The sequence below is a fragment of the Chrysochloris asiatica genome, unplaced genomic scaffold, assembly GCF_000296735.1.
Source record: "Chrysochloris asiatica unplaced genomic scaffold, ChrAsi1.0 scaffold00280, whole genome shotgun sequence".
In the NCBI taxonomy this organism is placed as follows: Eukaryota; Metazoa; Chordata; class Mammalia; order Afrosoricida; family Chrysochloridae; genus Chrysochloris; species Chrysochloris asiatica.
The window spans coordinates 3,482,221-3,495,337 of record NW_006408798.1 but is presented as its reverse complement, the minus strand read 5'-3'; the positions used below and the strand labels follow the sequence as shown (position 1 = coordinate 3,495,337).

At 40.0% G+C, this 13,117-nt stretch overlaps 1 protein-coding gene across 2 annotated transcripts in view; it reads left to right on the top strand.

The window, feature by feature from the left end:
- Positions 1–13,117, top strand: part of SH3RF2 (SH3 domain containing ring finger 2) — a 153,366-nt gene that overhangs the window by 125,074 nt on the left and 15,175 nt on the right. For both annotated transcript variants that reach the window (XM_006874515.1, XM_006874514.1), the window contains exons 5-6: positions 11,548–11,639; positions 12,888–13,058. In XM_006874515.1, coding sequence (XP_006874577.1) covers positions 11,548–11,639; positions 12,888–13,058 — 263 coding nt within the window. The remainder of the gene's footprint in view (positions 1–11,547; positions 11,640–12,887; positions 13,059–13,117) is intronic.

Below are 13,117 nucleotides of genomic sequence, written 5' to 3'. Positions count from 1 at the left end.
TCAATTGGTGTCATTCATCACATTAACAATTAAAAGAGATAACTCATATGTCCTTTTCAATGAGCATAGAAAAAACATTTGATACAATTATATATTCATTTATTGTATTAAAAACATCTTAGCAAACTAGAAATAGAACACAGTGTCCTTAACATGAAAAATTTACCACAAACATGTGAAATGTTGAAGGCATTCTCTTTATGATTCAGAAAAGAATCGAATGCAATCATTCTTCTTCTATTCAGCATTTTTCTAGAGGCCTGCCCAATATGGTAAGACAGGTAAAAAAAAAAAAAAGTAAAAAGTCAAGGATTTGAAAGGAAGATACAGACTGCCATTATTTGCAGATATTATTATCTATATAGAGAATTTGAAAGAATCTAGAAAAGCGTATTGGGAATGAATATGAGCTTAGCAGGGTCCTAGTAACAAATCAATTTGTAACAATCAATTGCACCTCTGTACACTGAATAGAAAACAAGTAGAAAAAAAATTTTTTTAAGATATTTACAAGAGCAACTATTTTTTTTAATCACTAGAAATAAATCTAACAAAACACTGCATCAGCCCTTTATGAGAAAAAAATTATAAAACTTCATAGAACATTAAAGAATGACTAAAATAAATAGAGAATTAATTATGCTTTGCCTTTGGACACGAGGACTCAATATCTTAGAGATGTTGATTCTCCCAAAGGTATCTATAACTTGAGATCCCAACAGTGGTTTTGTTTGTTTTTGTGAAAATCAAAAAGACGATTCTGAAATTCAAATGTAAGAACAAAATCCCCAGAATAGTCAAGATACTTCTAAAGAATAAGATAGAATCAGGGTAGGGTGATAAGTAGGACTTACTCTATTAGAAATTGGATTTTATTTTAAAGCTACGGTAATTACAATGGATGGATTTTGCATAAGGATCCTATTAACCCATGAAACATACTGGTGAACCCAGAAATAGACACAACATGGAAACTTGATTTATGACACAGCAGGCTTTGCAGATCAGAAGGGAAGAATGAACTATGGTGCTAAGCTAATTGGGTATCCATGTGGAAAAAGATAAAATTGGATTCTTTCCTTGTCAAAAATCAATTCTGGGTGGATTAAAGACTTAAATGTGAAAGGCAAAACCATAACACTTTTAGAAGACAATATAAAGTGTATCTTTATGACCTTGGAATTATAAAGAAAAATCTGATTCAAGTTTTTCTTAATGTAAACATTAAGAAATAATCTGACAAACTACACTAAAACTAAGAACTTCAGTTTATCAAGAGACACCACAGAGCAAAACTATAAACAATGAATTCATACCCAAATATTTGTTGTTATTGTTGTTGTTGTTGTTAAGTGCCATCGAGTCAGACCCTACTTATAGTGACCCTATGTAGAATTTCCAAGGAGCAGCTGGTGAGTTTAAACCGCCAACCTTGTGGTTCAAACTGACCTTGCAGTCCCATGTTTTAGCCCACAGCACCACAGCACCACACCAGGACTCCATATTAGAACTCGCACAATATAATAAGAAACTCATCAATAACCCAACAAGAGGGGAAAAAATAGACAAAGGACATAAACAGGCATTTTATATAAGATACATGAATGGCCCATAAGCATTTGAAAAAAAGTTCATTAGTACTCAGAGAAATTGACGAAAACTACAATGAGATATTATTTCATACCTACTAGATAGGCAGATAGTAAAACTCTGAACATTTCTCATTTTGGTGAGATCATAGACTAGCAGGAATTGCCATTCATTGCTGATGGATGTAAAATTATTATAACTACACTGGGAAACAGTTTGTTATTACTAATAAAAATGAACAGGCTCATACCCTGTGGCCCATCAATTCCTCCTATAGGTGGAATATCCTGGAAAAATTCTTATCCATATGCACAAGAGACATGTACAAGAATGTTCATAGCAACATTGTTCACAACAGCTCAAAGCTGACATAAATTCTAGAATGGTTAAATGTGATATATTCATACAGCGGCACACAAGACAGCAGTGAATAGTAACCACAAGTATACACCGTAACAGTGTTACGAAAAAGGTACAAGTTATAGAACAGCCCTATTCTGTATGAACTCTTTTAAAGTTTAATTTAAAATGTTTACATTAATCATACAATGTTGAAAACAGGCACAACGAAACAATCTATTGTTTAGGGCTATATGCCAAAGTGGTAGAAACTACATAGATAAGCTTTGGAATGACTAATTCAAAGTGCAGTACTGTGTTTACCTCTGGTGGATAGGGAAAAGATTTGATTATCAAGAGATAGGTAGGTAACACAGTTTATTCAATTTTTGTTTCCATTTCTTAAACTGGATGATATGTACACAGGTGCTTATGGTTTTTTGCTTTAAATAATACATAAAATTGTATGAACTTATTTATATGCATAATACCGTTGTACATTTTAAGCTAACAAGAAAGTATTACAAAAAATCAAGAAAAGTATTACAAAAAAAGTCAAGAACAGGTTTACACACACTGAGAAATTTTCTTTGATGGTTAGCAGGAATTAGAGGGGAAGAGAGAGGAAATCACTAACTAAGAGCATAAAGAGGCATTAGCTTGGGTAAAGGGAAAGACACTATACAATAAGGAGGAGGTCAGTACAACATTAACAAGGCAAAGGAAGACACTGGGAGCTGCACACAAAAAAGTAAAAGACAACAATGATCAATACTATTATATACATAGCCCTACAATAACCATAATAACTAACAATAATCTACAAGTGGATACATAGCTAAACATGCAAGCTGAACAAGTATGGAATGACAAATGGGAGAATACCCAAGAGGTTTGGCAGAGGCTATTGCTACATACATATTTGTATGTGCTGCAAATGTATCCATCCATCCATAATTTAGAACATACATGGGGCAAAGTTAAGGAAATTTCCCGGCCATAACAAAACACCTTGAGAAACTGAGACACTGAATTTGGGAGCTTGGAACTATAGTCTCAGGGGATATCTAGGTCAGTTGGCATAGCACACTCCACAAAGATTGTTCTCCATCATACTATGGTGAGTCACGGTCGGAGTCTTAAAAGAGCAGTTATCTAAGATGTAACTATTGGTCTCTTTCTGTTGGAGCAAAGAAAGGTAAAGAAAATCAAAGATTCAAGGAAACAATTAGTCCCAGGGACTAATGGACCACAGGAACCACAGCCTTCACTAGTCTGGGACAAAAAGAACTAGATGGTACGTACTAGCACTCACTAGCAACTGCTCTGACTGGGATCACACTAGAAGGTCCAGGGCAGAGTGAGAGAAAATGTAGAACAAAATTCACAATCATAAAAAAGACCAGACTTCCTGACCTGATAACATCTGGTGGAACCCCTGAGACTATGACACCTAGACACCCTTCAAACCTAAAATTAAACCCACCCTCAGGGATCACCCTTCAGCCAAACAACAAACAGGAGTTTCAAGCAAGCAGTAACACTTGTGAGACACATAATCCTCAGAACAATCAACTATACAAAACCAAAAAGGCAGCATTTGCCCAAAAACAAACTCAGAAGGCAGGAAGAGGTAAATGGAAACAGGGAGCCCAAGGAGGGGATTGCACCTAATGTCACAGAACAAGATGTGTACAAACAGTTAAACAGAAAACAAATTTGCTCTGTAAACTTCCACAATAAGAGGTTTTTCAGTAAAGCATCACAGTCTGTCAGATCGAAAGTGGGCAGAAGAAAATGGGGTGTATGCAGAGGTCAAGAATGACAAATACATTGTATTCTAATCAAAGAACTGAAAGAAGAAGTCTCTGCTGAAGTCAAGGGGTGAGGGGGGAATGGAGAAGATGATGATGGAGAGGAAAGCAGGATCACAGAGAATCTTCTAAGTTTCCATGACTATTTGGGAGCTCTAACTGGTAGCGTAGTGGTTATGAATCAGGCTGCAAACCATAAGGTCAGCAGTTCGAAACTACCAGCCGTTCCATGGGAGAAAGATGAAGCTTTCTGCTCCTGTAAAGATTTACAGCCTCAGAAACCCTATGCAAGGTCGCTATGAGTCAGAACCGACTCCATGGTACATCACCAACAACAACAACAACTGTAGTGTTCACAGCATTATGTAATGTTATCCCTGCTGATATATCCATGGTCTTTAGATTTTTTTCTAAGGTGGACCTAAAATGACTTTTATTGCTGTTAGGTGCCATTGAGTCAGTGCCTGCTCATAGAGACCCTGTATAACGTTTCCGAGTTTTGAACCACCCAACCTTGCAGTTAGCAGTCCAGTGCTTATCCTATAGCACCACACCAGGACTCCCTGAAGAGATTATCAGGCAGTAGTGCTGGTTGTTATGTGCCGTGGAGTCAGTTCTAACTTATAACAACCTTTAGAGGGTTTCCGAGTTTGGAAATCTTTACGGGAGCAGAAAGCGTCATCTTTCTCTGCAGAACAACTGGTAGTTTCAAACTGCTGACCTTGAGGTTAGCAGCCCGACTCGTAACCACTACGCTGCCAGAGTCATAGCACTGACTGACTAGTGGCAAATCTAAGACTAGATCTCCAGTCTTTTCAATGCCCAATCCAGTATTCATTTTCTTCACCAAATGCTTTGGAAAGAAGAAAACATTTTGAAATGAGCAAGTAAGTGAGGAGTTAACTTGGTTGGAGTCCAAATAATAACAATCACTTATATGTAGCCATGAAGGATTTTCACTTAGTGACCCCATGTGACAAAGAGAAATGCCCCATTGGGTTTTCTAGGTTGTAGTCCTTACAGGGGAATCCTGATGTGGCTCTGTAGGACCAGCACTGGACTGCTAACCACGAGGTTCGTGGTTCAAACCCGTCAGCTGCTCCTTGGAAACCCTATGCAGGGTCGCTATGACAACAACTACAACAGTCTTTACAGGAGCATATTATCAGATCTTCCAGGGGTGGGGGATGGGGGAATTGAGTGGGTTTGACCCACCAACCTTTACGTTAACAGCTTGAGCACGTCATCACTGTTTCCTAATGAGTGCATTAACTCATTTAATCCTTGCAAGAAACCCCTAAGTCAATCCCTTAATAAACCCAATTCAGCCAATTTCATCTCAGCACTTCCCATATTATGTAAAAGAAATCCCAGACAGCATTTCTCATTCCATTTTAAAATATTTCTGTAGATGTCTATAAAGGCTCTTTTTAAAAAGAACAGAATACCATTGTCACAGTAGTTTTTAAAAAAAACAACAATTTATTAATGTAATCAAGTGTCAAACAGTGTTTAAATGTCCAATTATCTAATAAATGTCATAATTATTTTTCTAATTATTTTTCACGATCCAAATAAGATTCACATATCCATGCATTGCAATTACTTAAGGTCTCTTAAAAATCTCTTTTAATCTAACAAAGGGAATGAGTTTTTAACTTAATAAAGTCCGTTTAGCAACTCCAGAATATTTATAGCAGTAAATATTTTTAAAAAATAAATAAATAACCAGATGCCATTGAGTCATATGTATGTATGTCACAGTAGAACTGTACTCCATAGGATCTTTTTTTTTTCCGTAATTTTTATCATGTTTTTGGTGAAGGTTTACGTAGCAATTTAGGCTCCCATTCAGCAGTTTCTATACAAGTTGTTCAGGGACACTGCTTGTATTCTGCACAATGCATGAGCATTCTCATTATCCCCATTCTGTTGTTTCCATTAACCTAATTCCCTGTTCCCTTGCATTCTCCTTTTTGTTTTCAAGGACTTGTTGACCATTTGATCTCACATAGATTCCATAAAGTTTTCAATGGCTTTCTTTTTTTTTTTTTCCTTTTACTGGAGTTTTAAAAAATAGTTTGTTGTGTTTGAGGTAAAATTTCACATAGTAAATTAGGTTCCCATTTAACAATTTTTATACAGCTTGTTCCATGACGTTGGTTACATTTTTCATAACGTGTCGGCAGCCTCATTATTTCCATTCTTTATGGTCTGTATCCATTAATCTAGTTTCCTTGTGCTTCCTTAACTTTTCATCTTTGTTTTAGAGTAAATGTTGACCTTTTGGTCTCATATACTTGATTAATTTAAGAAAGCCCATTATTCATTGATGGTATTATTTTATAAACCAGACTATTATTTGGATGAAAAGTGACCATGGAGATTGGCTTCAATTCCAAGTTCCAAAGGGCGATAGTATCCGGGCTTTCTGTAGTCTCATCAGTCCAGTAAGTCTAGCCTCGTTAGAAATTGAAAGTTTCTCTACATTTTTATCCCATTCTAACCCGGGTATTCTACTGTGTCCCTGGTCAGAATAGTCAGTTCCATGGCTTACTTTTTGGAAGTAAAACTTCCCATATTTCTTCCAAGGTACCTATGGTTAGACTCGAATCTCTACCCTTTAATTAGCAGGCAAGCCTGTTAAGCAATGTACCAGAAGACAAACCAAACCAACCACCATCAAGTCGATTCTGACTCAGCAACCCTATAGGACAAAGTAGAACTGCTTAGGGTTTAGGAGACTATAAATCTTTACAAAAGCAGACAGCTTCATATTCTTAACCATGGAGCAGCTTGTGGACTTGAACAGCTGATCTTGTGGTTAGCAGTCTAACACTTAACCCACTACACCACCAGGGCTCCTTGTTAACTGATACAGAAACTACCAAAGAAAACCTAATTTTTTAGATTTTTACTTTGTCTTGGGGAAGACAATCACTTCACATGTACCACCCACTAAACCACTGCCATTCAGTCCATTCTGGCTCATAGTGACCCTAGGGGACACCCACCAACTTCCTGAAAATCAGGAGCCCTAGAGGAATTTGCTGTTGCCAGCATGGGTGGGAGAGGGGCACACTAAATGTACATTTTAGAAAGCTGGGTACATTTTTCTAGAAGAGAGGGGTAAGATTGCCACAGGGACATGTTCCCATCTTCTGCCATATCCTTGGGTCCTGTACTCAGTCCAAAACCTTGCAAGGCTGATGCATAAAAGGAGATGCTCCACCCAGCCTGTCTCCACCCTACACAGCAGCTAATCTCTTCGCAGATCAAAATTGAGCTCTTAACAATGTGCCAAGCCCTGTGCTAAATAGTTTACAGGACTTATTTTATGTAATTCCCCATGGCAACTTTGTTGTTGTTGTTGCTAAGTGCCATCGAGTCGATTCCAACCCATAGCGACCCTGTATAGGGTTTTTCCAAGGAGCAGCTGGTGAGCTTGAAGCACTGACTGCAGTCTGACGCATTAGCCCACAGCGCCACACTGCCCCATTTTATAAATGAGGATCTGCAGAAATTGATCACTTGCCCAAGATCACAGGCCCTAATAGGTAGCAGATCCACTTGACTGAGTACAGATCTAGACGGACGGACTCTCAGACTCCTGAGAGGTACCTGCCTGCTCTTCTCTATGCCGAGGTGATCAGTGGTAAAGGTGGCAGGGGTCAGCAGAGCATTGCTGTGGTTCTACAGGCTCCATACACTCTCCCTTCCTCATTTAACACCTGAAGACCTGGAAATGCCAGAGACTGACTGCACCGCTGTGGATTCTTCTGTTAATGAGAAAGCCTCCTTTCAAATGAGTTGTTTCCTTCAAAAGGAAGGAAAAAATATTTTTTTAAGACTTCAGTAGAAATGCCCATGATCATCCAGAGCCCACCACTACCCCACCACCCACCAGACACAACCACTACCCCCTGATCCTGCTTAGGTCTCCAAACCCTATACCAGGAAGCCCTGCTTCTGGAAGACCTGACATCCAGCCTCACTTGGCAGGAATAGACTTGCCCCTTCAGATGTCAGCCATTTATCTGGTTGTCTTCATCTACTAGGTGGGGCTTTCATGTAGACTCTGTCTTGTCCCGTCTCTCCTTCTTCTCCAACAGTTTTTCTCTTCCTTGCCATTATTTGTCTTTCTCTTTTTTCTCACTCTCTAACCTGTTTTTTTTTTTTTTCTTCACCCTACTTATAGAGCCTCTGTCTGATCCATTTGGGCCATTTCTCTTCAGATACTCCCTGTCATGAGAGTCAATATTAAGCTGAGCTATACCCATCTTATTCCCTAACCAATACCAGAGCTTGAATCTGTACTCAGTCAAGTGGATCTGCTACCTATTAGGGCTTGGCTGTTTCCTGCTAGTGTATTCAGATTTGGGTCTTTAACAGCTTTATTGAGGTATATAATTACGCACAGTGAAATTCAGCCATTTGAAGTGCAATATAGACCAGTGACTTGGCAAATGTATACAGGCATGTAATCACCACCAGAATCAAGATAGATGATATTTCCATCACCCCAAAAATTGTTTTCTTGTGAACCTTTATAATTAGTCCCCTCCCTCCACCCCTGGTGTGGGGCTGTGGGTTAATGCGCCAGAGTGCAAAGCTGTTTGAACTGCAAGGTCAGCGGGTCAAGCTCACCAGCTGCTCTTTGGAAATATACAGGGTCACTATGGGTCGGAAGCAAATCGATGGCACTTAACAACAACAACAACAACTCCACCCCTAGTCCCCATCAAGTCCCCAGCAACTTCTAATCTATTTTCTGTCACTATGGTCATTTTTTATAATGCATTTAAATGGTATCGCTTAGTATTTAGGCGCTTCTGTCCTGCTTCTTTTATATAGGAGGATACTTTTGAAACTTATCCATGTTGTTACATATGTTGCTTAAGACTATTCCACTGTGTGGTCATGTCATAACTTGTTTATTCAGTCACTAGTTAACTTTGGATAGTTTCAAGTTTGGTGTTAAATTGACCAAAGTTGTTATCAACATCCATATACAAGTCCTGATGTGGACATATGCTTTCATTTCTCCAAAGTAAATACTTGTGAATGAGATAGCTGAGTGGTGTGGTAAGTGTACCTTAATTTTATAATAAATGACTAATCTGTTTTCCAACATGATGGTACTATTTTATATTACCTTCACCAGTGTATAAGAGCTCCAGTTGATCTACATGCTCCCCAACATTTAATATGATCAGTCTTGTTCATTTTAGCTATTCTAATGTGGCTCTGTGGGTTAATGCACTGGACTGCAAAGCCAGTTTGAATCACAAGGTTGACGGTTCCAGCTCACTAACTGCTCCTTGGAAACCCTATATGGGGTCGCTATGGGTTGGAACCTACTCAACAGCACTTAACAACAACAACAATATGTATATGGAATCCTGGTGTAGAGCTGTAGTATAAATACTGTACTGCTAACAACAAGGTTGCTAGTTCAAACCCACCAGTTGCTCGTTGGAAACTCTATGTAAGTTGCTGTGCCTTCTTGGCGGCACTTGACAACAACAATATGTATATAGTGGTTTTGATATGCATTTCTTTGATAATTATTGATAATGAGCATCTTTCATATCTGATCGGCCACTCAATATATCTTCTTTTGTGGTATCTTTGGCCCATTTTTAACTGTGTTGTTTGTATTCTTATTAAAAGGTTCTAAGATTTTCTCCAATCATTTTTATCTCCCTGTTTTCTTTTTCCTCCCTCCCTCTTGATCTATCTTTTCTTCTGTTCTGTCTCTGTCCCAGTTTCTGACTCTTTGCATCTACTCTCAAGATTCCATCATCTCTTCCTTTCCCTCTCTCCCTCTCCTTTGCCTTTCTTCTCTTCCACTCATGTTCTCCCTTCTGTCCCCCAGAACACTTCAAAACTTGAGAACCTTGCCACCTTTCACATTTCATACTGAAATAACTCCATCATAGATTTTATTCCTGGCCAGATTCAATGTTATACAGGGAAAAGATCTCTTATCCATATGAAGGCTCAGAGAAGTACAAAAACTGAGCCAGATATGAATGGAGGGATGGCTTTGCATTCAGGCAACTTCCTCCTCCATGATTGAAGGTCTTTTTGCTCAAACGTAACATTTGAAAGGCATGTGTATTATGTGAAGTTCATCTTGCTTAATCAGTAGTCCAGCTGTCTCCACAAACATAAGATTAGTTGTCCACGTAATAAGGCTCTCCCTTGGCACTTGTCCCAAGCCCAGCAGGGATTTACCTTGCCCAGGCATAGGGAAGAAGCAGCCTAGCCCAAAGCCAGCTCCTTTTCATCTTTGTGTGAGAGATGATGTGACAGATTTGACTGCAAAGCTCAGATGTTCATATACAGTGTGAGAGTGCCCCTGATGGGGAATCTTAGAATGGTTTTATTTGTTTTAACAGCTTTACTGAGATTTAATTCATATACTCTATAATTTACTTATTTGAAGTGTCCAATTTGATGGGATTTAGTATAATAATAAGAGCTCTGGTAGTATAGTAGGTTATGAGTTGGGCTGCTAACTGCAAGGTCAGCAGTTCAAACCTACCAGTCACTCCATGGGAGAAAGATTAGATTTTCTGCTCCCATAAAGATTTACAGACTCAGAAACCCTATACAGAGTCTCTATGGGTCAGAACTGACTCCATGGCACACCACCTCCACCTGTGTAATAACAGATGCATGTAAATATCACCACAGTCCTCTTAGAACATTTTATCACCTCAGAAGAAAACCCTGTGCCCTTCACCTGTCACTTCCCTATTCTCCCAGCCCCTGAAAACTACTCATCTGCTCTCTGTCTCGATAGATCTGCCTTTTCTGGACATTTCATTAAATGGAACCATATCATATAATACCACTCTTTGGGGACTAGCTGTTTTCACTTAGCGTGATGTTTTCACAGTTCATCCATGTTGTAGCATGTTGCTGTTGTTAAATACCCTTGAGTCAGTTCCAACTCATCGCCACACTATAAAGGGTTTCCAAGGAGCAGCTGGTGGGTCCGAACTGCTCACCTTGTGACCAGCCCAGTGTTGATCCAACAGAACCACATAAAAAGGAGTCAGTACTTTGTTCCTTTTTATGGCTGGAAAAAGTAGCCAATTTCCATGAGATTTTATCATTGTTGTTCCTTCTTTCAGCAGCCTAAAAAAAAAAAATGAAAGTAATTAAGAATCATCATCTTTAAGTCATTGGACAAACTGTCATGTACACATGTGTGTATGTGCATGTGTGTGTGATATAGCAGTTTGAGTAGAAGCTCAGAAGCCAGAATGCCTGGTTTTAAACTTTCTGGTTGTGTTTTAGTTTCTCATCTGAAAATGAGGATAATGGTAATACCTCCCTCTCACAAGGCATTGTAAGGATTTCATTAGTTAATATCTATAAAGAACTAAAAATTACCTGGCCAATGTTAATCTCTCAATACATATCACACATCACTTTCAGACATTACATTTGCATTGACGAAGATGCGTGTGTTGGAAGGCGGGTGAGGACCTGGGTAGAATGAAGCGCATGCCAGTTTCTTGTTGACTGTAAATTGAGCAGGTTGTCGTCTTCTGCCGTATCTGCACAGTACTTTGGACTGCTGCTCTGGCCTGCCACCCTGGCAGCTCATAAACCAGTTCCTCTCTTTCCCACTCTGCCCAAGCCACTAGCTGCAGGGAAGACAGTGGATGGGTAGTGTTGGGCCTGGCCTATGGTTTCCAGCTGCATTTGGCCATTCTGCATCAACTCTAGGTACTGCCAAGCTCACTGGCTCTGTTTGGCTGTCTTTTCTTTATGTGTGTCTGTATAGGTCAGCACTTACCACCCTGTACCAGCCTCCCCCAGACATTCCACAGCCATCGTCAGCCTGCCCGGTTCTCAGCACCACCTCTCAGCTAACATGTAAGTAGAAAGCTCCACCCTCTACTCCTGGTTCTAGAGCAGTGTGGTCTCTGCTTATCCCTCAGCCATCGAGCATCACCACTCCCAAATCATGCCATCCAAAGAGACAGCAGCTCCCTTTCTCTTACAACCCCTATAGGAAACAATGTTGAAGAGCAATTTAGCTTACCACACCATCCTAGCTCCCTGTTTTACAGAAGTAGATAAAGACTGGAAGATTATAGACTGAAACATCCCTCGGAGAATGGGATATTGAGCAATTTTGTCTTCTCTTAGATTCAAAATGTTGTTCATAAATAGATCTTGCTTTAATAATCAGTGAGATACAGAGCATTTTAGGAAGGCAAAAAGAGAGAGTTGTATGCAGATAAAAGTATTCCACTAGCCCCTTTGATAAAACATTCCATTCAGAATCTAGAAGGCCTTCCTGAAGGTCATAGTCTTGTAGCTTCTAATATGGAAGCCAAAGTGGGTTCTTTTTTTAATACAATTAAGCAGATAATCGTACTATTCTCTGTTGTATTCAGACCTCTCTATTCACACCCCTGACTCATACTTGGATGTCACTGGCTTGATTACCAGGTGGGCTAGAGAATGGTCTGCCCTGAGGACACTTTTGCTATTTTACAAGCCCATTCTGCTTCTGCCCATCATGCAGCCATTATTCCATGAGTTCCAAAAAGCAATTAGCCCCTCCTCCTACTTCTCAATGTCCACTTCCCAGCCTCCATTAAGCTCAGTCCTCTGGCCATTCCCAGAGTCAAACATGTACCTACTCTCAGGGGAGGGAGTAAGGTCAGGGAGACTTCTATTCTGACTTCTCATTTCTCTGGACCTTGCTGGCCACTACCATTGTCTCACAGAATACTCCAAGATGATCAATGAAAAAAGTGTCTTAGTTTGAGCCCTTAGGTCTGAGACTTGGCTCAGCCTCTAATTCCTGGTAGCCAACTTCATTCTCTAGTCTAAGTCTGTTTCCCTATTGTTAAAATGTCAAGGTTGGCCTGTTATTTTTAGCTGTGTGTCACCCTCTGGGGGAAGAAATGATGAAGAGGGCTGGGATCTGAATCCCTTATTTTCCCCTCTGCCCCCTGCAATTCCCACCAGATTGTGCTATTTTTTATATGCCTTAATTATCGAGGAATCCACTGGTTCTGGGCTTCTGTCTCCCTTGGCCATTCTCTGGCTTTATACCCTCTGTGGGCAGGCTCACCTACTTCCTTCACCAGGATCCCTCTGTCGCCCCAGGTTTGTAGCCCTGCACTCCTACACAGCCCACGGGCCCGATGAGCTGGACCTACAGAAGGGAGAAGGCATCAGGGTCCTGGACAAGGACCAGCACGGCTGGCTCAGGGGCGTCTCCTTAGTCACTGGGCGAGTTGGCATCTTCCCAAACAACTATGTCATCCCCATTTTCAGGTGCGTCCCTTTCAATCTCAGCGTCACAAGGTTGGGTCGTCCTAGGCCAGGGACCATCT